This window comes from Sinocyclocheilus rhinocerous, unplaced genomic scaffold (genome assembly GCF_001515625.1).
Source record: "Sinocyclocheilus rhinocerous isolate Xijiao unplaced genomic scaffold, SAMN03320098_v1.1 scaffold3323, whole genome shotgun sequence".
Taxonomy (NCBI): domain Eukaryota; kingdom Metazoa; phylum Chordata; class Actinopteri; order Cypriniformes; family Cyprinidae; genus Sinocyclocheilus; species Sinocyclocheilus rhinocerous.
The window spans coordinates 153,535-180,324 of NW_015662926.1; the positions used below are offsets into that span (position 1 = coordinate 153,535).

Genomic DNA, 26,790 nt, shown 5'->3' on the forward strand with positions numbered 1-26,790 from the left:
GGCTTCAGCCAAGAATTTTCATTTCGGTGCATCCCTATTATTTATTAAACTAGGACGGTTGGAACGTGCTCTACATTCCTGACACAAACCACGATAACTTGCATCACTTTGCTTTAGCACTTGCAGCTTATTTGATCAGATAGTGAATGTGAATTGAGAGCTTGACAATGCATTAGTTACATTAGTAGCATTAGTTTAATTTATATGAAAAGCATTTCAAGCTGAAGAGCTTAGGTGCTGCTGTCTGATGGTCTGTTGCGATGTAGAACCTCAGTGTTAAATTTCTCCTCTATTATAAGCCCTAGACTGAATCTACACAGACAGAGGTCTGATCTCGCCCATGTCCCTACCTAAACCTGTGAAAACCTGCTGTACGACCACAATTGCCATAAACCCCCTGCACAAAAACACCTGAATACGGACATATGGGCAGATTTCAATACCAGGTTCAAAGGTCTCTATTTTGAAAAGAACTAAAACACTGTTGTGGAGGTCAACTTGGCATTAAGGTTTTAATGTTAAGGAAACAAGGTTTAGGCCACGTTGTGAATAAATGTGCTCGCATTCGCTCACTTTCAAACTTGTGAATATATGGTGTTCCTTCATGCTGACGTGTATTTGAATTAAAGTCTATTTTTTAGAAATTACTCTTGTTTATGTATTTTTTCTTGTTATATTTAAAACAGTTTGTGAGGTTGGATAAATTGAACCACTTTTTGGTAAATTATTCAGATCAGCATTTAAATGTCTATGCATAAGTCATACATTAAATGTACCACTGCATTTCCCCACACATTTACATGTATTATGATCATGATTTATATCATTACGTTTCAAAGAGCGGAATTAAATAGCACTGATCATGTCCATTTTTACATGTACAAATATTCACAAGAAATTAAGACAATCTTGTATTTTATTTAAAGTTGACTGTCAGACCCATCTGCATATTTTGTTGAAATGTACTACTTTAAATGTCACTAGCAAAATGTTTAATCCGAAAGTTCTCTGATGAATCATCTTAATTTTTAAATCGAAATATTGAAATGAAAAATCTTATATGTTTGTTATATCCTCCTGGGACCCCGAGACTTTTGTCCTCTGTAGAGGACATTATATTTGAGTGTATTTCTCTGAGACCCTACATGCCACAGTTTTAAGTCTGGATTTCTTGTACAGAGCACATTCAGGGCTGTTTAGAGATATCAAATGTTTGGAGGTTTGGTCATAAACACACATTCTCCTTGGTCTTTAAATATGACTGATATTGACAGAATGATCAACTACTTTAAATGTCACTAGCAAAATGTTTAATCCAAAACTTCTCTGATGAATCATCTTAATTTTTAAATTGAAATATTGAAATGAAAAATCTTATATGTTTGTTATATCCTCCTGGGACCCCGAGACTTTTGTCCTCTGTAGAGGACATTATATTTGAGTGTATTTCTCTGAGACCCTACATGCCACAGTTTTAAGTCTGGATTTCTTGTACAGAGCACATTCAGGGCTGTTTAGAGATATCAAATGTTTGGAGGTTTGGTCATAAACACACATTCTCCTTGGTCTTTAAATATGACTGATATTGACAGAATGATCAAATTTAGCACTCTTAGGGAAATATGATCATGTTTTGTAATTATCATTTAAATCTGGCTAATTTTCAAATTGTTTGTCGTAAATAAACCTCAGAAAAATGTAATGGGGTTTCAAATCGGAATATGACTTTTTGTTGCAAAACGGCATAATTTTCATACATGTCTTCTGTAGAGGACACCAGGACAAATGGCATGTTAATCAGCCATTTTGAGGAGACACAACAAGTCAATAGAGAAATATGAGATATTCTTATGAAAATGTTGCCAAGTAGGCTAGTTATTCCCATTATTACACTTCTTTTTTCATTATGGTTTGCCCCAAGAACACATTAATATGCAACTTAGATGCAATGTATAGATACATTTTAGAGAATGGGAATACCAATTTATGGGCATTTTACACACATATTCCATAAAGTACAGTAGTATATCAAATCATGCTATTATATCTTTCATAACAGTTGAGAATCATCTTTGTACAAAGTTTGGCTGAAAATAGCCTGAAACCTAAAAGCTGATGGTGAATGAAAAAATAAAACATTGCAATGTTTTTGCCTATTCATGCATTTTCATGTCTATTTATTTATTATTATTTTTTTAATAATAGCCCTAGGACATAGAATAAAATATTAATAAAATATATTTTTTCAAAATGTTTTTTCATTAGTATGTTACTTTTGTCTCTTAAATAACCAACGATGCTAAAAACAAACAAACCAAATAAATAGTTGACTATGAAAATAAAAAAACGAATCCGAGAACAAATATAACAAATACAAAAAAAAAAGAACAAAAGATTTACTTTTTTTTTTTTTGTAGCCTATAAAATTCCTTTGCATTTTAGTGTAGCCTACAACAGTCCTTCCCAAATGGACCGTTGGTTGGAACAGAGGGGCCCTTTCTTCATGTCTATTTATTTATTATTATTTTTTTAATAATAGTCCTGGCGTCCTCTAGGACATAGAATAAAATATTAATAAAATATATTTTTTCAAAATGTTTTTTCATTAGTATGTTACTTTTGTCTCTTAAATAACCAACGATGCTAAAAACAAACAAACCAAATAAATAGTTGACTATGAAAATAAAAAAACGAATCCGAGAACAAATATAACAAATACAAATAAAAAAGAACAAAAGATTTACTTTTTTTTTTTTTGTAGCCTATAAAATTCCTTTGCATTTTAGTGTAGCCTACAACAGTCCTTCCCAAATGGACCGTTGGTTGGAACAGAGGGGCCCTTTCTGCGCCATATGTTCAAAGTCAGACGACCGTTACAGCAGTTTTTTTTAAATTATTATTATTATACAGCGCACATCCGACGCACAGCTTCCCTTCATGTGATCAGACTCTACTCGCTGCGCGCCCAAGGGTTTGTGTCTGCACACATGAAAGGCGCACTAGTTCCTCTCTTTCACACCTGCGCCAATTTAAGTGCAAGGTGTGAATGGCTCCTTCAGGCCTCCTACCAAGACAACAAACTTCAATCACCGAAAATCCGCTCCTGATCCGATGAAAGCAGTGGTAATAGTCTGTAAGCTGTCATCAGTCTGCGAACATTAGCCTAAATGTGGATTTAAAAGAGTTAATACGTGCTCTGGTTGTGGAAAACTGATGATTTATATAAACTAAGACACTGAACGTGTCTTAAAACTACCGGTTATCCAAACTCAGTCTGGATTCTTTAATCAGACATGATTCGGTGTTTTCTGTCAGCCGCAATAATTTGCGGTTTGGTCGCGCAGGCCTAGTACAGCTAGCCTAACCGTCAACTAACCCATTTAAAATTAAACCTCCAAATGGTTTTGTGGTAGGAAGATATGTTTGCAAATTTAAAACTAATGTGCTATTTCTTTTTGGTCGACGTCTAATTCAAACAGAAACCGCGCGAAAACCTAGGCCTATAACAAACTTGGTCTAACTGTTGTAGCCTGAGTCTTTTGTTAGTGCGCTAATTATATGGACTTTCTAATGTATTTTTTTCTATGATCAGGCTGAAAAGTCGTTACAATATTAATCGGTCAAACGTTAAGGAAACGTCCGTGAGCGACGTTAACGGACTTACAGGCCTATAACGTTGGTTGCAGGTTCTATGATTTGTCCCTTACAAAAAAATAGGCCTACCATTACAAGCATAGTGTCCGCTAATTATTAAATAAATATAATCTACAAACTATATATAAATATAATCTACAAATCTATTTTGATGACAGACTTCACCAGTAACACGTAGTCTACAGCAGACATGACCTTCTGCACATGTTAGCTACCTTATAGTGTCAGTCATTCTGTCTGCGCTGCTGGTTAATCGTCAATGAGGTGTTACGTTTTACGTCTGAAGGGTCAAAACACTCAAAGCGGACATTCACACTGTCTAGTGTGTGTGAAGGTGTGATAAAGCAGGTTACATACTCTGTTTATTAGCTACATCAAAGCAATAGCATCTGCCTAAAAACGGCATAACATCTGCTCTTCGTCAATTCCGTGAAAAGCCTCAAATTCGCGTTACCTTAACTTAGATTTAAAGATAACACCACATGAAACTCTGCACAGTGAGGAAATCAAAATGTTTTATTGAAATCACAATCACATATAAAACATTAAATGTCATTACATCTAACATTTATTTCAAAATTACTTCATCATAATGATAACGTACATCTTTTTTTTTAATGTCAGAGATCTATAAGCTATCTAACGTTACATCCACGACATTGAAATATTTACATCCTAGCCTACAATAATTAGAGATGGGAAAACACTCCCTAGAAATATTATTTATCCTTACAGTGTTGTTTAACTTAACTTATACAAAATTAAATAAAAATACGAACATTTTGTGTAAAACTGGACTGAAATGCACATTGTTGCACCAAGAAGAGCTTCTGAGGGGTATCCACAGGTCGATGACAAAAAAACGTCGCAGCTGCCCTATTCCTATGTAGAACTGTCCGTGGTCTTATCATAAAGGTGCTCCTGGACTATTGCATGTTTTAATAGCTCTAAACTAAAAATATACTGTTCATGAATCAACTGGGATCTCCAGAAGCATGTCTACCAAGGTCTCCACATGGACTTGGAGAGATGCATGGTTGGCACGCTTGGCGCTTGATCCCTGGCGTCCACCGAGATTCGGCTGTGCTCCGTGTCCGTGTCATCCAGGTCAGAGCAAAGGTCGTCGCTGGAGGTGGTGGAGGGGCCCGGGGACAAGGCTGAGGAGCCGCTGCTGACCACGCTCCTGTCTCCGGGCGACAACGCAGCGTATGTCGCCTCGCCAGGCCAAGTGCCACAATTACTAGAGTCCGGCACGAGATCTGACAGGATGTCCTGAAAGCGATCCTCGTCGTTCAGAGGCATGCACTCCAGGAGGTGGTTCAGCAGGTCGGCGGCGATGGTCGCGTCGATTCCCGGACAGCTGGACACGAAGGTGTGCACCTCATGCATGCACTGGATGTATCCCGCGGCGAACCGCTCGTTAGCTTCGCGGTTCACGCTGTCAGCTTCTGCTGGGGAGAAAAGCGGTGTGACGTCACGACCCAAATACATAGGCTACGACTTGCAAGCAAGCCTGTATGCAGCTAATAATGTTAATTTGATCATGTGAATATGTAATACCTCATGTTCTTGTGGCATTGAATTAATAAAGCGTTAAAAAATAAAGCAAGCCTGTATGAAACTTGATAACAGCTCTTCTTACCCTTCTCTTTGTTTTGCAGGATACTTTCCACGCGCTTCACGGTCATTTCCAACACCTCTGCATTCTCCATTTTTACCTGCGCCTAAAATAAATAAATTAATAAATAACGACGTTAAGGCTCTCTCTGCGCTGTATGTTGGTGCGGGATACAGATGCATGAAGTGATGAATAAACTTACATCCGGGTCGGCTAGCAGTAGCCTCAGCTCCTGTAAACTTTCATTGATGCGGGCGCGTCTCTTTTTCTCCACCAGCGGCTTCCTCGTCTGAAGAGGGAGAGAGAAATGCGTTTAACTTGTGGAAAACGTCGATATATTTGTTTGTGCGATTAAAAAGGCGCGTTGCGTACCTTTCTGTCTTTTATTCCGTAAAAATCCTCCTCTTGTCTGTTACTGCGGGACGCAGGGGCCATATTGCTGCAGTAAAGAGACCGCTGAGAGGACGCCTGAATGGAGGGCAGATGGTCGGCGGGTTCAATTCGAGACAAAAGTCTGTGCTAACAAGCACTACATATACTGTGCAAAGTGGGCGACTGAAGGGGGACATTTATGAGGGCTGATTTACATGTGAATGAACTGACTGGTAACCAATCAACAGCCTTGCCTTTGTGCACTGTAAACCAACCCGCCCTGTGAACCTGTAGATGGACCAGAGGACGGTTTAGTGAATAAAATTAAGTAGCCTACAATTACACTATAGGCTACCTAGATAGATAGATAGATAGATAGATAGATAGATAGATAAGATAGATAGATAGATAGATAGATAGAACAGACAATGTCATACTGCAATACTGTCAATAAGTTATTCAGAGAAAAACAATATCCTGACATTAAACTGAGAACAAAGTGATAAAACTTCAATTGCATAGTTTTTCAGCTCAATTTTCTTCAAATTAATTTCAAAGTGGTCATGAAGAAATGGCAATGATCTCACTCAATTTATTCATATATTTTTAATTAAAAATCCAACAGATGTAAGTTTTCGAGTTTAGAGAGTTGAAACCATAGACTGTATAAAAACAGGTTGAAACTTGATGTTATCCTGACTATAGTCAGAATTAAACTCTTCTCAGAGACGTGGACTGGGAAGTGACTGTGAAGACAATGAGGAAACTTCATCCATATAGATGGTATTTATAATCAACAAAAGCAAATTAAAGCAATTTTTCTCTATTTTTTTTTTGCTAAAAAATTGTTGCAAATTATTTCTCTCAAGAAACTTAATCGGTCACCTATATTGAGACTGACAGATGTTTGTGAGCAATATAAACTGTGACTTACAATTGCTTGCCTGGACCCTCGATAAGGGGAAAAAAATTAAAAAATAAATAGCAAAGACATAATCTGAATGGCTAGCAACCAGAGGCTGGTAGTTTTTATGCATTACATAATAATATAATAATTTCCCCCCATTATGACATTTACAGAACGTAATTCTTTTCTTGAACAGAACAAAAGTGCGCTCGCTACTGGAATTCAGTTCACGCGCACGGCATCATTTCAGTCAGTGCGGGGTTGATCTGATTTCTGCCGCGCGCTCTACTTTACCAGTGTGCGTATGTGGGACATCATCAGTGCTTTGTTATGAGGCCATCTGTGAAAGAACATATTAATGTAATGCAAAACATATGAAAAGGCACGCGTATTGTAGCCTACTGCTGAAATTTAACATCCATGTAAGACTACTGAAAACTAAACTCTAAGTCAAAAGTCATTTTTACATTCATAATATTTGTTAAGGCTCCATATTTACGTCAGATAGCGAATCGCATTGTTTTAGTGAATAAAAGAAAGAAAATGAGTTACATTTATTTTATTACAGTTATTGAATATAGGCTATTTAGCCTAGCTAATAGCCTATGATATATTATATTGGTTGCCATATATACACTTTTGTCTAATTCATTCGTTAAGTAAAAAAAAAAAAAAGAGTAAAGTCTCCGCAGAATTGAAGGTCACTAAATCAAACTTTTAAATCTACAGTGCTATGATAAAACATGAAATTCAAAATTATTTTCTGTTTCAATAACCCGAATTTTTTTGATTATGCTTCATTTGCGCTGTTTGTGGATTATAATTAATAAATTATAACCTGCACCAGAGCCATAAAAAGCATTAATCAGTGTCAAGTTATTTATTGACTTCCGGCAGTCTGATGCAAATCAGAACGCGTAGTAGAGCACCGTAAACGGCTAAAATAGAACCGGAATGCACGTCCATTTGTGGGGAAAACAAATCCACAATAAAAGTCCAAGAAGGGACAAGGCGGAGATGAATGGCTGATTTAGAAAAATCCCGTGGGATATATATTTTTTATTATTCCAATTTAGTACAACTGAAAAATGATTTTAAATCTGCAAGTTATTAAATTGTATATTTTCTGTTAATGTGCGATCACATCCATGGCGAGATAATCTTTTGATATATCATTCGAGGTTATTAATTTGACAAATGAACTTGGCACATTAAGATTTCTCACTGTCATTGTTATGCAAAATATTATTAAACTAGATTTATATCTTAACTATGCACCAATACTGTAATGTACATCAATGCGTTATAATGCAAAACATAATAATTTGAATCTTTAAATTGCATCAATAATACCATGTTAAAGCGTTACATTTATTATGCAGGATGGTTTTCCTTTAACATAAAATAGGCATTGTGTAGGATATACTAAAATTCTGTATATTAAAAATTGTATTTTTAATTTTATCTCAAGAAAAATCTTATGGGAATGGATGTAGATTGAAAATCTTAAATAATTGATGTATAGATGGATGGATTATTCTTGTGCTGATTTAAAAGTGATTTTCCCCGAATAATTATTATTTATGGTTGCATAAAGCGTTGTCATTTTGTCCTTTGGAACATAATTCGAATCTGAACGGGTTAATAGACAAGACCTTTTTTATTGTCAAAATTGTAAGTGATACTAATTTTAGAAAGCAGACGCCGATTGGTGGACTCTTACTTTGAAGTGTACCGGAAGCGAGGGAATCCTCTTTAAGTTCGCCCGCCCTCTGTCGAGTATTTCATTCACAGCTCAGAACCGTCCTTGGTGGTACAATCACTACTGGACGTCCTAACCGCAGAAAACTAGGAAGAAGCGTCAAAATGGTGAAGATATCTTTTCAGCAAGTAACTGCACAGAAGCCGGAAAAGGAGAACGATGGAGACAAAGAGGAAATTCACATGCCGTACTCTCACGTGAGTTATAGCTTCCTATTTAAATACCCATTATTGTCTATTGTTTTGTTGTCTGCTGTGAAACCGTCCTTTGTTTTGTCTCGTTCCTCCAGGCAAAAAGAAATCAAAAATGTAAAAAAGCAAAAATATATATTTTTTATTTGAATTCATATTTATGTTTAACGTCTGCTTGAGAAAAAACAACATTTTAATAATTGGACTTTAAAAGTGCTATTATGTCTCTAAACTAATTAGGCGATTAATAGACAAAACTGAAATGTATATCTAATCTAATCTATAATATCTGAATATAATATAATTTCTATAACAATAATAATAATTTATGATAATGATTATTATTCTTATTCCATTAAATATTATTCACTTTGGAATGCTTGCTTGTGCACGTTTGAAGTAAAAAAATAATGTATAAACGGATTGCGCATTATAGATGTGAAGCAGGGTTGAGATTCACAGGAAAACATCCATTCATTTGTGTTGGAATTGACAGAAAAAATGATGCTGACAGCAGATCTCATAATTTTCTTATTTCTGTGAATACATCAGTTTGTTTTTATTTGCCTGTTACAGAATGATAAATATCAGATGTCTTAACGGAACAACACGGATTTTTATGAATATATTAATATTAAAGTATACGTTCTACACGTTGGCAGGCTTAGATCTGCAGCTCTGCATTGATTTACAGCTGATAGATGCGAGCCAGTATTGAGATGCACAGCAGGATGACATTACATCATCCCTCAGTGTGTAGCCGCCACTGCAGATTAGTGCCGAACAAATCGGCTTGAGCTGCATTTGTGTGTGTGTCCTCTACATGGACGCTTTCTATTTGTTCCCATGGTAGTAGCTATTCAACTGCAAAACTTTTTCTCATCACTTGACTTGCGCTGTAACAGTGCAGATGACCGCAGCCTTTTGTTCTGATGTGCCTGGAACGCTCAGTACTCGCTCCAACCCGAATAGGCACACGCTTGATCCTGCCAGCCGGGGGGGAAATAGGGTCTTTGCCTTCACAAAATGGATGCCTGACATCCGTCTTTTTTTCTTTTTTTTTGTATTAGTGTTGTAATCGGCTCTGAGGAATATGATGCAGACAGCAGATTTAATAATTTTCTCATTTCTGAGAATGCATCAGTTTATAGCCATTGGAAGCTGTTGAAGTGCATCGGAGCTTTAGGATTTTAACTAAAAAGCTTAATAAAGTCCATTTATTAGAATTCAACTGGGAGTATCTGAAATCTACAAGAGTTATAATGTAGGACATTTGTGGGCGACTCAGAACGTTCCCTTCTCTAGTGCGTCACATTTTTTATTCAACCTCACGTGCCTGCATTCATCTTCCCTACTAGAGTGAAAATGACGTGGATTCATCTAATCTGCTACTAGTGCTGTTATTTTCAGCCTGGTGCCCACACACTGTCTCCTACCCGCTGCTACTGTGTGTCCTCTCTACGTAGAAAGGAACTCCTGTACAAATAAGGAGAGTGGAAGTACAGTACATGTCTAAAAATATCACTCTCCCAGGCAGAGATAGTAGCTCTGTCAGCAAGTCTGTTTGATTCACGATGATCCAGAGCCTGCGTGGGCCGATCCGAGCTGGTGTCCTCGGCAGCAGCGTCTCTGAGAGACTGGAGGCGGATGGATTGCTCACGCCACCTGACGTCTTGAGACGCTGCCGTGACTAATTTCTTGTCGCAGTTGGGTGCTGAAAGTAATGCACTGCAAAAAATGATTTTCTTGCCTAGTATTTTTGTCTTGTTTCTCATTATACATATCTCAAAAAAATTCAAATCAAGATATATTAACTTGAAAAGGAAAGTGGCTTAGATAGTAAGTCATTAAAATGAAGTGAATTTATGCTTAAAAGAAAAAAAAAATATGTCAGCGGGGTACGAATTTTCTTAGTGTTTTTGTTACAGATAACTAAAAATGATTAAATCACTGCTTTTACTCAAGAAAGAAAATTACTTGATTTCTGGGAAATGTGTCCAAAATCATGCTTAAAACAAGAACAAATATTTGTTAATGGGTTATGAAAAATCTCATTCTTTTCTCTTGATTTATGAATATTTAGATATTTGGACTGAAAAACTAAGAAAGTCATTTTTTTTTTTTGCAATTATTTGTGCCAGCTTGCTGATACAGATTTCCGAATGAAAAAATTGATATGTAGATCATCATCACTAAGTGTTATCAATGCCCATCATTTTGAAATTAAAAGGATAGTCCACCCAAAAATGAAAAATCATGTCTGTCCAAACATGTATGCAAGGTTTTTTTTCTTCTGTGGAGCACAAAAGGAGATATTTTGAAGAATGTTGTGAACCAAGCAGTTTCGTGTCCCACTGATGTCCAAAGTATTTTTTTGTCAATACAATGTAAATCAATGGGACCTGAAATGATTTGGTTACCAACTTTCTTTAAAATATGTTTTTTTGTATGTGTGTTTCACGGGAGGGGGGGGAGCCATACAGGTTTGGAACAACAAATGAGGGAGAGAAAATGATGACACAATTGTGACCCTGGTCCACAAAACCAGTCTTAAGTCACTGGGGTATATTTGTAGCAATAGCCAAAAATACATTGTATGGGTCAAAATGATGCCAAAAATCATTATGATATTAAGTAAATTTCCTACTGTAAATATATTAAAACTTAATTTTTGATTAGTAATATGCGTTGCTAAGAACTTAATTTGGACAACTTTAAAGGCGATTTTCTCAATATTTAGATTTTTGTGCACCCTCATATTCCAGATTTTCAAATAGCTGTATCTCGACCAAATATTGTTATTGTGGAAAGCTTATTTATTCAGCTTTCAGATGATGTATAAATCTAAATTTCGAAAAATTGACCCTTATGACTGGTTTTGTGGTCCAGGGTCACAATTTTCATTTTTGCTTAGACTCTCCCTTTAAATATTCAGTAAACATGCAGCATTTGTCAAATGTGAATCAGTCCAGCCAGTGAAAACTATCCCAAGTGCTTTGAATTCACAAAACTAATTGAAGTTGTTTTGTTTCCCAGCAGGATGAGTTGGTGCTCCCGGTTAGATCTAAGAAGTCTTCCTTTAGTGGCCTTTGGTGCGTCGTGCCTGGCTTGGTGATCTTCCTGTCAGGCTTGATCCTGGCATCTGTATGCCTGTACCGCTACTACTTCAGCCCCCAGGTGAGACGCTAGACGTCAATGGATCTGTTAATCATCTTTTATTCACAAACAAGCTTATTAAAGCTCATTGCCATAGCGATCACCATAGCAACACCTTGCTGGATCTTTTACTCACTAAACAAGTTCAAGTGCCCTCTTTTGAAGCCCTCTGCTTTCTTTCCCCAGATCCCAGAGGACAGTTTGTTCCACTGTCGGGTGATGTACGAGGACCCCCTGTTCGCCCCATTACTCGGAAGGCAGGAGCTAGAGGAGAACGTCGGTATCTACCTGGATGACAACTATGAGCAGATCAGCGTGCCTGTGCCAGACTTTGGAAGCAGTGACCCAGCTGACATCATTCACGACTTTCACAGGGTGAGGATCTTTCCTAGAAGCACTTGAAGTGAAGTTCTGAACATTTAGCTCTTGTACAGTTTCTTCTAGTTCTCTGGCTGCACAAAAGCTGGTGTTAGTCATCACGGCTCCCCCAGATGGACTGTGAACCATTTCTAAGGAAACCTTTTGTCTGCTGAAATCATTGTTTAATATTCAGCGCAATGTGCCAGGCACAGGAGTACATGTTTCTGTGAAAGCCACATTTCCAAGTTCTCCAGACGCTGTAAATCCATGAGAATTTTGTTCTTCCAGCTCCATTTAATTGACCAAAAGTGCATTAGAAACAGTAATATTGTGAAATATTATTACAATTTAATTACATTAAGACTTGTTTTCTATGTGACCATATTTTAAAATGTAATTTATTTCTGTGACGCAAAGCTGAATTTCCAGCATCATTACTCCAGTCTTCAGTGTCACATGATCCTTCAGAAATCATTCTAATATGCTGATTTGCTGCTCAAGAAACATTTCTTATTATTATCCATGTTAAAACGGTTGTTTCTTAATATTTCTATAGAAACCCTGATATATGTTTTCATAGGTGCATAGACAATTCAAAAGAACAGCATTCATTTGAAATAGAAATCTTTTGTAACAGTATAAATCTTGCTACTGTCACTTGATCAATTTAATGCGTCCTTGCTGAGAAAAAGTATTAAACTTTTCAACAGTGGTGAATGTATTGAACTTCAACATATCTCTCAAATCATTTTTTATTTGATTCTAGAGTCGTTATTAACGGAGGTGTTGTCGTTTCTCGTTAACACAGGGACTCACAGCTTACTACGACATTGCGTTGGATAAGTGTTACGTTATTGAGCTCAACACGACAATCGTCATGCCGCCCAGGAGCCTGTGGGAGCTGCTTGTCAATGTCAAGGTAACAGATTGCATAAAGTGTTATGTAACACACGAACAAAAGGTCTCAGTTTGTGAGTCACAAGTTTGATGTGAAGCCTTTATTTCTGAAATGTTATAAGTATTTCATGAATGATTTCTGAAGGTAAAACTGTACCTTCAGAAATCAGTTGTTAATAAAAAATAAAAAAAACGTTCATTTTAACTCGCAAGGACAATGTTACCATGATCATGGAAAACCTGGAAATATCAGAGAACGTTTAGGATAATGATAAAGTCATGGAAACTAACTTATAAAGATTTTAGTATACAATAATTATTTATTTTTAGTTTGCAATTTAAATTATTTAGTGTATAAAAATGTAGTATCTTAAATTATTTAGTGAAGAATTTAATATTTAAAAAATATATATATTTTTTTAACTTCCCCCAGTTCTGAAACATTTATTCTAGTAAAATTATTTACAAAGTTATTATTATTTTTATTTTTAATTAATTCAATACAAAAATGCCAACAAAAATCAAAGGAAAAAAGTCCATTTGTGCAAACCCTAAAAGGAATTTGTCACTTCCCTAGCGGAGGCGACACACAGATTTCTAATCTGTTTGATTCATCATAGCCAGTGTGTCAGTGTTGATGGAATGAAGCCCGTAGCCCCATGTGACCGTTTGTATGCATTTGTGTATTTTGACAGCGGGGGATGTATTTGCCCCAGACCTACATCATTCAGGAAGAGATGGTGGTGACGGGGCGCGTTAGGAACATGCGTCAGCTGGGACCCTTCATCCACCGGCTCTGTTATGGAAAAGAAACCTACAGACTGAGACGCCGTAGCAGCCAAAAACGTGAGTTTTTTTGACATCTTGATTTATTATTGGTGTTTGCCAAGTCAAACATCACTATGAATATTATTATTATTACAAAAGATTAAAATAAATAAGATTTTTAATGTTTTTGAAAGAAGACTCTTATGCTCACCAAGGCTAGAAACTGTGATACTGTTGTTGTTGTTTTTTTGATTCTTTGATGAATTAGAAATTCAAAGAACAGTATTTATTTGAAATCTTTTGTCACATTATAAATGCCACTTTTATATGACTTTTAATCCATTTAAAATGTTCTTGCTGAATAGAAGTATTAACATTTTACAATAGTAGTGTATCAGTTTTCACAAGAATATGAAGCAGCACAGCTGTTTTCAACATTGAAGATGATAAGAAATGTTTCTTGAGCAGCAAATCAGAATTAGAATGATTTCTGAAGGGACACTGAAGATTGGAGTAATGATAGTGAAAATTCATTACAGGGATAAATAACGTTTTAAAATATATTCAAACAGAAAACAATTATTTTAAACAGTAGAGAACATGTAATAGTCAGGTTCTTTTTTTTAGTTTTTTTTTTTACATGTTATTTATTACTGGAACCTGCACACACAGCTGTATCTGTGGTTGTCTGTCGGCTCCTGTTCCTGTTTTTTTTTGTTTTTTTTTTTCTTCTAATTTCTATCCACCCAGTTATTTTGCGTAAATCAGACACTATAACTATTGCTGATAGCACAACAACGTCTTCCTCTTTTTATGAGTCAGACTGCTTTAATCTAATATTAAATGTTGCATTCAGATTGATCTGGGCATGTGCTGTGTGCTTTCAGTTTTTTTGCTCATGGCACGTTGAAACCGATCTTCATCCTGATTAATGCGTGCGCACGTAGGTGTGTAAGCGTGACTCACGATTGTAGAGTACACAGAACGTCTCTAGTTAGGAAACCACGCAGCGGGGGATGTGATGCACGTCAGGCACTGATGCATTGTGGGAGTTGTCGTTTGGATCAGAGGGCATCTCTCTGTGGTGTGATGCAGAGGCTGAGGTGTGGGAAGTGATGCGGTGTGGGAGCTGTAGTTTGGCTCCTTAAGGACTTCCTCTCACTCATCCGTGCGCAGATGGTGTCTGAAGCCACAGGAAATAGAACTTGACTTGCAACATTTGCGCCACACCAAGAGTGTGACCACTGAGTTCAACTTCTCAAAAATGTATTTTTCACTTATGCCGGGTTCAGACTTCACAATATTTTTGTCGGTCACGATAGTCACTGTGTCAGATTTCACGATTTTGACTCCTAAAATCTTGTCGTGTCGTGGACAAGAAACATGTCAGACTACACGTTGCTTCCCGACCATTCATCGCGTGTCGTCTTTAACCGGTTGTCGTCCACTATGACACACTACACGTGCTGAAACGATGGAATCTTGCGTCCCGGCGCCCATTGTCGTTTATGAATCCCCACGACACCCTACGTCAAGCAAATCGTGGCAAAATCGGGCTAAAGTCGTGTAGTCTGAACCGGGCATTAGAGAACGTATGACCCAAACGACCAACTGCGAGATGAATCAAGTTTTAAAACATTTTCAGTTTGAAACTAAAAAATATTTGTAAATTAGAAATAAAAAGACAAGGTTTGGCATTAAATGGGTTGCTAGTTATGTAGTCGGGTAACATTACCTAGTTAAATTGTAGAAACTAACTCTATTCAAAAGCTTGGGGTCAATGTGATTTTTATTTTATTTTATTTGCTGAAAGAAATCAACACTTATTCAACAAGGATGCATTAAATTGATAAAGAATAACGGTAAAGACATATTATAATGTTGCAAACAATTTCTATTTCAAATAAATGCTATTCTTTAGAACTTTCTATTCATCAAATAATCTTATATTAAATGTATTACATTTTCCACTAATATATTAAGCAGCACAACTGCTTTTAACATTGATAATAATAAAACTCTTTCCAAATCAGTATATTAGAATTATTTCTGAAGGATTATGTGACAATGAAGACTGGAGTAATGGTGCTGAAAATGTAGCTTTTTCAGGAATAAATTAAATTACATTTTAAAATCTATTACAATAGAAAACCGTTCTTTTAAATCCTAATAATATTTCACAATATTACTGATTTTACTGTATTTTTGATTAAATAAATACAGATTTGGTCCGCATAAGACACTTCTAAAACATTAAAAATCTAATTTTACTGACCCCGCACTTTTGAATGCTAGTTTAAAATACTTCCTGAACTAGGCAGCACAAAAATCTGTAACTACGATGTTGAACACGTGAAATCGACATTAGTATGTCCATGCAACAATTATGCAATACAATACATGCAACACAGTGCTATATCAAAATGAGCATCCTTGTTTAACCCAACTCGAATCTGTTTCTTCCTCAGGCATCGAGAAGAGAGAGACCAGAAACTGCCACAGCATCCGGCACTTCGAGAACACGTTTGTCGTAGAGACGAAGATTTGCGACAGACTCCTGCTGTAGTTTCCTTCCCTTCTCAACTCTACTGAGCAAAACCCAAAACTGACCCGTCCCCATCTGTCCAGCTTAACAGCACTTTATCAGCATGATAAACCTGTACATAATGTTAGATAATGCCATATCTGTGTTTTCTTGGTTCGGTTTTTCCAAGAATAAACTGTAATGACTTTTTTTCACCCAAGTATGTGGGGTTTTTTTTCTTTCTTTTTTTGTCTTTGTCTAAATTAGATTTTGATTTGCATATTCTGAAGCACATTGTCTAGTTTGTAGTTTTATTTCACTCTCAGGTTGTTGTTTTTTTTTGTCAGTGGGGACGTTTCCTCAAATATAACTGTGAGATTATTCTCAGACGTCTGGCATGCACTGATGAATGATTTGCGTTTTCATTTTTTTTCCCCTCTGTAAAGCCTCGGTTTGTGTAGACTGTTTTTTTTGTGTGTTTCATTTGTTAAAAAATGTTGTTCATTTCTTTCTGTGTTGGCTAAGAAATCCAGTATTAGAAAATTGTCTTCAATGCCAAAAGATGTATACCTCATATTTTAGAAATGTATGACTTTAAGCCTGTTAGTGTGAGTTTTTGAACGTGATATAAGCAATATACGTTTTCTTATCTTGGATTTCCTAACTTGACATCCATTTCTTTGTAGTAATGTTGGTCATCGGCGCAGTTTATCATGTTCAAATACTCTGTGTGTTGCTCTTTAATACATGTGAATAAAGTTTGTAGAAAAATGTGAAAAACTAGCCACCGGATGTTGGTTTGAAATGTTTCATTATCCCTAAATGCAGTATGTCTATACTGATAAGAACGGGCTGTTCTTTAAGTTAAAGGTGCATTTTCTTAGGCACAGATGTGCAGAAATCTCTTCCTTGCTGTTCCTATTCCTTTTTTTTATGTACGTGATCCATGAATAATGGTAGATCATTAGACCTCATCTGAGGTGGAATCATTTCATATTGCTTGCACTTTTTCTAATTGTACCATTTAAATGTATTTGTTCATCTTCCACATACTGGTGTAGCAACAACTGGTTTTGTCTGCAAATAAATGAGGCGTTTGATTTGATGCACTCTATTCTGCTGCTTTGTAAATGATAATTGCTTGTAAAAATCCATCAATAAACTGCTGAAACCCTACTCTCGCTCTGTTGATAATTACAGATACAGTATGTGATCGCATGCAAGAGACCTTTCAGCACACTTGGCCCACAAACCACAACATGAAAAACATCCCTCATGTGAAACAACAGGAGAGGGTGTGGACTTGAACACTGTCGATTTGAAATTTTCACTTCCTTATGCCAGCCTGTAAGCGTTGTGCAACCATGTGAACTGTTTCTCATTCTTTCACACCTCAGTTGAAGTCAAATGAATCGTCATTATGCAGATCTTATCTGAGAAGAGAACATTTGTTTTATTGTTTTATTTCTACCAACATAATGCATGACACAAAAGTAAAAGTGCAGACATATTACTATGCAGAACTTAAGTGCAATCTTGGGGAAATAAAGATGCAGTTCAAAAGTATTCCTCAATGACACAAAAACACAGAAAAAAGACAAAACCGAACAGGTTTTCAACGGTAATGCTGGTAGAAATGCAGCTAATGCGGCAAAACATTGCAATATACAACCAGAGGGGCCAAAATTATTCACAGTAGCTACTGCCCTTGGTTCTCAGTGATAAGCAAATATACACAGCTTAATTAGATGATTTGCAACAATGCAAGTTTTGCAGAACAATTTAAAGTATATCACATTGGCAGATAATGAAGCACACTGGCTCAACGTTTGGTGTCTTGTTCCCTTTTCACCCACTTTAGGACGCCCAAGATGGGTAAACAGAGTTGCATGTGATGCACATGAGCAGAGACGTGCAATTCTCTCTTGCGTGAGTCAGCTTTTGGTTTAAGACTTTGGTTTTTTACATAACCATTTCCTTTCAGACTAAGAGCTTGTTTACCTCAACAACATAAGCAATTATGATGGTTTGTTGCTTTACTGTCCGTTCCAACTCATGCTCTGAACCAGGCCGAGACCGACAGTTTTGGATGAAGAATCACATCTGCTTCTGCCTTTAATAGTCTTTGTGCTGAAATAGTAGATCAAGGGGTCCAGACAGCTGTTTGTGCTGGCCATGCACATGGTAACAGTCTGTAGGTTAAAGTAAACTTCAAGAGAATTGTCGCCATGCAAGTAATTACGTTTGCTCAGGCCGAAGAGGATAAAAGCAATGTGGAATGGGATAAAACAAATGGCATAGATGAGCAAGTTAGACAGAAAGAGCTTTACAATCTTGCTTTTGCTCAGCTCGGTGTTGCACGAGGAAGTTGCCATGCTGTAACCTTTCAGCTGCCGCACGACTGACACCGTACAGCCCAGAATAATGCAGAAAGGTACTAAAATACCAAAGAAAGTGGTAAAGCAGAGGATTATGAAACCATTCTTCCAATTCCTGTCAGAGTATTTCTCAAAACAGCGTGTAACGTTACAGGCGTTGTCCTTGTTTTCAGGGTGGTTTAAGGCTGTTGGCACTGCCAATCCAGTGATGATCAGCCACACCATCGCACAAAGCACCCAGGCCATCGGTACCGTCCGCAGTTGTCTCGATCGCAGCGGATACACCACGGCCAGCATCCGGTCCACGCTGATGAGCGTGATGAACAAGGAGCTGGAGTAGATGTTGACGGCGAAGAGGGTCCCTGGAATCATGCATAGAGCGTTTCCCAGCTTCCATTCACCTGTGGCGAAGTAGATGATCCGAAAGGGCAGGGAAAGTGTGAAAAGAAGGTCCGACAAGGCCAGGTTGGCCATGTAGATCACCGAAACGGATTTCCTCAAGCCATTCCGACAAACCAGTATCCAAAGAGACACGAAGTTCAAAGGAAGACCGAACAGCAGCACGATGCTGTAGGTGGAAGTGAAAAGTGGATATCTGAAGTGAGATGTGCTGCAGTTATCTGTGTTGTTGGGTGGCATTGTTCCAAAGATACAGGCGAATTGAAGAGAACTGCTGTGCCGAAATGTGAAATGGCTCTGTAACGATTTTTTTCCTGTGTGGTACCTTTTTTTTTAGTTCCACTTGTTAGTGACAGGAAACAGTGGGAGGTGTCAGTAAGTGAATTGCATTTACAAGCAGATATTTAAGAGGAGCAAATTCTGCTTTGGGGGGTTGAAAATGTTTTGACGTGTGGTCAAATGCAAACCATGTTAATTTAGGTCAGGTTGGATGCAAACTTCAAAGTTTGCGCTTGTTTATTACAACCTCTTGTCTCAAAAAAACTCTTTTGGGAAAAATACCAAACTGTCACTGGGATGCTACCCTTTCAAAAGGTACTAATATGTACACTTTTGGTACATGTACGATTAAAGTAGTAATTTAGCATTCAAGGGTAAATAAGAGTAAAAAGATGTACATTTTAGCTTTTGTACCTAATTGTACCGCCTCAGTGAAAGCTTTGTACCTTTTTTCTGAGAGTGTGGAAACAAAAAATTTATTGATCATATCCATGTCATCTTTCAGATCATTCAAAAGCATTCGAAAATGAGCTCTTTATTAAACTTCCCCCTTCATGTACTGATAGAAACACAAAAGGTCAGAATGCCTAGTAAAACATCTCAGCGTGTGAACATCACTTGATAGTGTTGCAGATAATAACAGCATAATCACACACAAGTCACTCAAGCAAAAAAAAAAAAAAAAAAAAAAAAAAAAAAAAAAAAAAAAAAATTCTGCTGTATGCTTGGTAAAGTCAGCATGGTCACCATGAATGCAAACTATAATGTATTTCTGCTATAAATGTAAATTTAACTATTTCATTCAAGCCTGCGGTGCTTTTCTAGGTTGTTTAACCGTAAAGCCATATACAGCACATACAGTAAATGTTTGTGCAAAATATTAATAGGCTACAACCTCACAAGCTTACATCTGCTTTCAGAAAAGAGCGATAAACAACTAACTGGCTTGCCTCACCACAGTCTCACTGATACTGTCTTAACGTAAAAGGTCACTTCAGCAGCACATGCACAGACACAACTGCTTTTCGAAAGTCCTGTGGGTGGAGGGGTTGGGGAGACGCTCAATGCAAACAGGATGAACGTATTGCACGTTTGTTGTACAGCACATTTTGTTGACAAAAAACATTTTGTTATTTCGGCATCAATATTTTTAAGTTAAACTTTATATCTATGTAGCTACATGTATGTAATTAATATTTAGAACATTTATTCTAACGGTAATGTTTTTTTTGTTTTTTTACTTGTATGTTTTATCACATTTAATAAAGAATAAATTCCAATAAATTAGTCAAATATTGCTTTTAATTGTTTTAGATGTATAGCATGTCACATTTCATGTTACCTACCTAGTTGCAGGAAAGTTTTGGTGTCGTGGCGCCATCTAGAGGTCGATGTTGCACAGGTTTGTCGAGCCTCACTCGGACATGCGCGCGGAACCGTTTGGCGCGGTTTCTCCTCAGTGAAAAATGTGAGGAGATTCTTTAGAATTAGAAGACAGAGAACAAAAATAGCGCGGGAATATTTCCCTACAATACATTCAGACAAACTGCAAATTAATTCTATCGTTTGGCAGCAATAGGTCTTTAAGTTAAACGACGTGCAGCTTGTGAACGACTCGACTACAGGTAAAGATATTTTACAACTAAAGGAGTATCTAAACATTAATAGTACACAAAAACACTACAAAAATGATGGTACAAAAACGATTTCGTTATATAACGTTATATTGTTGAAATATACGATGATAATCTTTGAAATACATATCACGTAGGCTAAATACCATCATGCATAAATATGGTAATCAATCACAGTGGTATGACTAACGTTATCTCGTAGATCACTCTACATTTTTTTGAAATGCAATTATGAAAAATTAAGCTAGTGCTGTCTCTTTGAGATGCCTTGTCTTTGACAGTATATACTAGCTACATCTTATAATAATTATAATAATCTGTTTTAAATATAAAAACTACCTTTTGTAGATACATAGCCTATGATTTTCCTGTAAGCTTGATTAACATTAAATTTCGGTTTTTATTTGGTTTTTATCTAATTAATTTAATATTTATTTGAAAAATGTTAAGAACGAAGACTTTCCAAATTTGACTAAAATGCAAACACATATAAACCTAAAACAACATATATGTATTAATTGTATCATTATTTCATTTATTATTACATAATATTATGTTACCACACATACATATACATATATTATTATATATTATTGCACATCTATCTATCTATCTATCTATCTATCTGTCTGTCTGTCTGTCTGTTTCATTTACCCTTACTTTACTCTGCCATCTCTGTTATATACATACAGTAGATGTTATATACGATGTTATTCTGGCGTCATCTGCTGGTCATAGAAGGAAGAAAAGGTTCATTATACACCGCAAAAACGAGGAAGAAGCACATGGCCAAATCACAGCGTCGGCGCCACGGTGGGGCCTGAGGGGGCCCGGCCCGGCCACATCGGTCACTGTGCCCCCTCACCTCTGGTGCCAAATCATTATGATAATAACTGAAGGACGATACAAAATTGGCATAAAATGTAACACAATGATTCACATATACCTACAACAACTGTCAAATGTTCCTTTCAAGCTTCTCATTTTACTTTAGTTTGAGGAGGACGTTGAGGATGTTGCCTCACTTCATATATCATATAAACAGACTGCTGAATTCCAGATATGAGAGGACACTCACTATCTGACTAAGTGAAACTAGTGGCACGTGGTTTTGTACCCACACATTCTTACCCACAACTTGTGGAAATCGGTGCTGTACTCTTGCTCAAAGGGAACCTGTTCACATTTTACACATAAACTGTTTTATTAATATACAGTACAAAACAGTTGAGACAAGTCTACACAAATAGTTTAATATACTGATTAATGAGGCAAAATACAGAACAGAAGAGGTAATTGTGAAGTGTGTAATGCCATACCAAATGTTGCATCAGAAACATTTATGAGTCATTGTGAAGGTTTCAGGATGGTTTGTCAGACAACCATCGCGTGTGAGCATGAAGACCTCGGGTTTTTCATGTTGACAGTGTTAGCATCATAGCATGAGATAAAGACAAATAAAGAATCTTTGGGTCAAAATCCTTATCGCAGGATCATAAATTCATCGTAAATGTGACGTAAACATTATAATTTCAAATGAAAATAACATTAGAGAGCTGCAGTGATGACATATTTTTGTAGGCCAGTTCGGAAATTCACGTCACCTTTGTTTCCTCAACAAAAACCCATTACGATTTTTTTCCATTGACTTCCGGATTAATGCAGAAAAGAAGCTCTGTGACCAACAAAAGCTTACTAACCAAAAGCTTACATGTTTTGTTCATCATAATCATTGTGACAAACGAACAACTTCTATGAATTTTGAAGCCTGGAAGTAAAATGCTGAATGTAGGTTATAAATGAATTACATGTTGCATGACTTCAACTTCACAATCACAAAACTTCCGACAACTCTTTCTTTATTTATTTAAAAACATTTTCCTTTCCTATGAGCCTGTAAAAGCAGACTAGTGAGTAGATGAGTTTACCTGTTTGACGTGATGGCATTTAATGTCCCGGACCACTATTGTTCATGTTTAGCCAACTGCCTGTTTCAAGACATGTTAAAGGGGTCATATGATGCGATTTCAATTTTTCCTTTCTCTTTGGAGTGTTACAAGCTCTTGGTGCATACTTTCAAAAAATCACGGTGTATTCACTACTCACTACTCCCCTGCCCCTGCAGGCCACTGCTCTCAGATGCTATCATTTTGTGTGGGTGTTTGCTGTCATGGCTTTGGAGGGCAGGGTTTCAAGGATGTGGTTCAAGGAATGATATATCTAATTTAGTGACTAAAGTTTTGTGGAAGTTAGACTTACGTTTCACAAATGAAATGGATTTGGGTGATCCTGATCTTGAACTCCAATCCAGACAAATTTTGGGACTGTGCAGTTCTGAAGATCGGGGTAAAGATTCTGTTCTATTACCGTTTTCTTCTCATATTTGTCACACTTTGTAAAATTAAATGGATAGTCCACCCAACAAAAAAAAAAAGTCATTCCAAACCTGTATGAGTTTCTTTCTCCTGCAGAATACAAGGAGTGTTGGGAAAGTTACTTTTAAAAAATAATGCATTACAATATTGCATTACTCCCTAAAAAAAGTAACTAATTGCGTTAGTTACTTCTTATGGAACGTAATGCGTTACATTACTTTTGAGTTACTTTTTAAATCTGAGCTGAGCTTGCTCATTTGGCTTTAATAAAAAAGGTACATTTTGGAAAATGTAAAAAGCCATTTCACAACAAAAAGGAAATGAATAAGCCTCAGGCTGAAGGAAATGTAAATTCACCTCTGTAGCAAATGCTACAATGTTACAAACACAAATGTTATGTTTATCCAAAGTAATTTTTGCTTATTAATATGGTTGAATTGGATCATCAAAGATCAGCAGCAAAGACATTGGTTCATAAAATGGGATTAAATACATAAAGGATATCTGTGTTGTTTAACATATTTAATTATTGCAGGTTTATGTCATATTCTAGAACTACAGTAACAATCATGTTTACACAGAGCACACAATGCCTCTGCATTTACTCCCGATTTCTCTCAACATGGGGACAGGAGAGCTGTCAGACAATAAATGGGAAAACGGTAACTGGCATTACGTATTTGAAAAAGTTACATATTTTCTTGTAAATTAAAAAGTAATGTGTTACTTTAAAAAAAGTAATCTGATTACGTAACTTGTGATACTTGTGATGTGTTTCCCCCAATAACACTGCACACAAGAGATGATATTTTGAAGACTGTTGGGAATCAAACATTATTGGAGCCCACTGACTTTCAAACTTCTCATCTCTCAAAATATCTTCTTTTATGTTCAAAAAGAAACAAGAAACAAACTCATACGGTTTTGCAATGACGTTAGTGTGACCAAATGATGACAGCATTTTCATTTTTGGGTGAAATGTGCCTTAAACTTGAATGAAAGAAGTAATAATTTGTCCATTAAATCATGCATTAACCTCAAGAAACTTTGAAATCAGTCCAAAATGTTTTCTTGAAGTCTTTTCACATTTACCGTTTGGTATATTTTCATGGGTGAAATCCAGTTATTTCACTATAGGAATCCACACGAATTTTAATTTCATGTCAGGGTGAAAGATTTTGCAGCGGGCTCAAGTATGTGAATTTGCTGAATTGACCAACAGAAAGCTGTTTGGTTTGAAAGTTACTTATTTTTTATTTTTTTTTAGCTGTGCTTCACACGTCGCTACTCTGTTGAAAATAGACTTTTTTCAACGTTAAAATTTCACTAGTGTGACCACAACTTTACTTCCACTGGAAAGTTTGTGAAAGTAATAAACTGAATTCGACTTCTCAAACATCTGAGGTGCTGGTGGTTCTTGCTCTGTTGATGGACAGTCTAAGCGTGTCCTTGGTGGATCGGACTTCCTTTGCGATGAAATAGTAACATAGTGCATCCAAGCAGCAGGTCACGTTTGCAATGTTTATTGACACCTGTATAAAAAGGGCGATGTTCTTTTGCTGTTTGCAGTCTGAAATAAATTCATTACGGACAAGATACTGCAGGAATATGGCCACGTGACAGGGGGTGAAGGGCACTAGGAAGGCCGCTAGGCTGCTGTAGATGATTCTCACACCAGCTTGCCTCTTGTGGTCACTGTTCTTTGAGGCTTTGAGAGTACGGACGCTCTGAATGGAACAAGCCACCAGTACTGCGGCAGGCAACAGGAAACCAAAGACCTCCAGGCACACAATTATTGCAATGCTCCAACCCTTCTGAGAGAAGTGATGGAAACAGGTGAAATTCCCCTTTTCCTCTCCCCGGAAGGTGTAGATGGGTGAAGTCGCTGCCATAACGAACACCCAGATGAAAATGCAAACATTCAAGGCTTTTTTTTTCGAACGCACCTGCTTGGCTCGAAACGGGTGGTTTATTGCAATGTATCGGTCTACGGCTATGCACACAATTGTGTAGATGCTACCGTACATAGCTACAAAGTAAAGACTTTCCAGAAAGGAGCAAAATAGTTTCTTGTCTTCTGCCCACTTGTGGTGTGCTGCGTGCATTTTGAAGGGCAACTGCAGCAGCAACAGCAGGTCCATTAGGGCCAGGTTGGTCATGTAGATGGAGGACTCTGTCCATTTTCTGAGCAGCCGACAGAACACCACCAGTGCTGCAATGTTTAATGCCAAGCCGAACACCAAGACGGGCACGTAAATGACCAAGTCCAGCTTCTGCGTTAAAGTGTCCACTTCTTTAGTTGAGCAGTTCGTCATAGTGAAACTGGCAGGAGAGAGGTGCGAAATACATCACATACGTCTTCATGAAATTTCTAACTTTCACAACTGAAATGTTTATATCATATGCACAGTTGCACACTCATCAATGTTATGCTTTCTTTTTTCACTTGTTGATGCAACAGTTTATGTATTTATTTTAGATTTAAAAAAAATAAGTAAAAAAGAACAACTTTCAAATCTTTTGTGGATGTTTTGAATGCAAAATGCTAGGTTTCCTATATGCTTTAAACGGCTTTGCTCAGACTTTTCACACAAAGAACTGCACATTTTCTTTCTAAAATTAAAAAAAAAAATGGTAAGAGAATTGTTTTTATTTAAAAGGCAAAAGCAAGCTGCATGTAGAAAGTACCGGATGACTTGAAGCTCGTTTTTCATTATAATGAGGTTTATACTACTTCGAACACATCAAACATTTTACAGGGCTTTAAGTTTCTGTTTTTGTTTTCATTTTGAACAAGTTTCCACTCATATAAAAAATGAACATGATGTCAATTTGCTGATGATCAACATTTACTTACTACAATCAACTGCATCAAGCACTTTGCACCACAGATGATTAATATTTAGCTTTTATCAGTATAGTCTAAAATTCATAATTGGTGCAATTTTGCACAATTGCTTTATTTATTGAAATGATTATAGTAATGCACATTTATGTAAATATTATTGAGGAGACTATAATGTGAACATTCGTTAATGTTTAAAAATATGATAAAAAATTTAAAAATATGAGAAAATTATAAATGTAATGATTGACAGTTTTTTTGTAGTTCATTCGATAGTTCTGCATATAATTTCTGCCACTCTTTAGTTCATTAGTAGATATTCTTACCTTCGCCGATGACTTCAAAGTATAATTTCTCCTAGAGTGAAACTGGTGTCTTCCGTGGTACATACACTCATGAAGTAAATCTTTGTTAAGAAACAAAATATGACCGTTAAAAAAAAAATGGAAAGGAAACGGTGACTGTGTGACCAAATACCCCCAATTTTGGACACAGTCAGACATTCTGACAAACACATGCACACTCACACACACACACACGCAAAACAACCTGCATTCATCTCACAGCACCCATACAAATTTGCATAGCTGTAAAGGTCGTACCTCTGCTGCCAAAGATCAGCAATATTTTCTTAAGCCAATAAACCACAAGAGCAAAATCCGTTGAACGGG

At 36.7% G+C, this 26,790-nt stretch overlaps 4 protein-coding genes across 5 annotated transcripts; 1 reads left to right on the forward strand and 3 right to left on the reverse strand.

Annotated features, from left to right (window-relative positions):
* Nucleotides 1-4,369: 4,369 nt before the first annotated feature.
* LOC107728379 (transcription cofactor HES-6-like) lies at nucleotides 4,370-5,915 on the reverse strand. The gene is made up of 4 exons (XM_016538518.1): nucleotides 5,645-5,915; nucleotides 5,475-5,561; nucleotides 5,297-5,378; nucleotides 4,370-5,102 (listed from the first exon to the last, which is right to left on the reverse strand). Exons 1-4 carry the CDS (start codon nucleotides 5,705-5,707, stop codon nucleotides 4,654-4,656), a joined length of 681 nt encoding a protein of 226 aa, XP_016394004.1. The 5' UTR covers nucleotides 5,708-5,915; the 3' UTR covers nucleotides 4,370-4,653.
* Nucleotides 5,916-8,299: 2,384 nt separating this feature from the next.
* LOC107728391 (integral membrane protein 2C-like) lies at nucleotides 8,300-16,297 on the forward strand. 2 transcript variants are annotated; one of them, XM_016538539.1, is made up of 6 exons: nucleotides 8,300-8,510; nucleotides 11,541-11,681; nucleotides 11,847-12,035; nucleotides 12,829-12,939; nucleotides 13,613-13,763; nucleotides 16,154-16,297. In XM_016538539.1, the coding sequence occupies exons 1-6, from the start codon at nucleotides 8,418-8,420 to the stop codon at nucleotides 16,249-16,251; spliced, it is 783 nt and encodes a 260-aa protein (XP_016394025.1). In that variant the 5' UTR covers nucleotides 8,300-8,417; the 3' UTR covers nucleotides 16,252-16,297. The 2 variants fall into 2 exon arrangements, with proteins under 2 accessions (XP_016394025.1, XP_016394026.1); XM_016538540.1 differs by having other exon boundaries at nucleotides 11,544-11,681.
* Nucleotides 16,298-17,715: 1,418 nt separating this feature from the next.
* On the reverse strand, nucleotides 17,716-19,277 carry LOC107728381 (lysophosphatidic acid receptor 6-like). The gene has a single exon (XM_016538519.1). The coding sequence runs from the start codon at nucleotides 19,224-19,226 to the stop codon at nucleotides 18,246-18,248; it is 981 nt and encodes a 326-aa protein (XP_016394005.1). The 5' UTR covers nucleotides 19,227-19,277; the 3' UTR covers nucleotides 17,716-18,245.
* Nucleotides 19,278-24,218: 4,941 nt separating this feature from the next.
* LOC107728385 (G-protein coupled receptor 55-like) lies at nucleotides 24,219-26,790 on the reverse strand. Its single transcript, XM_016538521.1, has 3 exons — nucleotides 26,722-26,790; nucleotides 26,446-26,525; nucleotides 24,219-25,596 (listed from the first exon to the last, which is right to left on the reverse strand). Exon 3 carries the CDS (start codon nucleotides 25,587-25,589, stop codon nucleotides 24,666-24,668), a length of 924 nt encoding a protein of 307 aa, XP_016394007.1. The 5' UTR covers nucleotides 25,590-25,596; nucleotides 26,446-26,525; nucleotides 26,722-26,790; the 3' UTR covers nucleotides 24,219-24,665.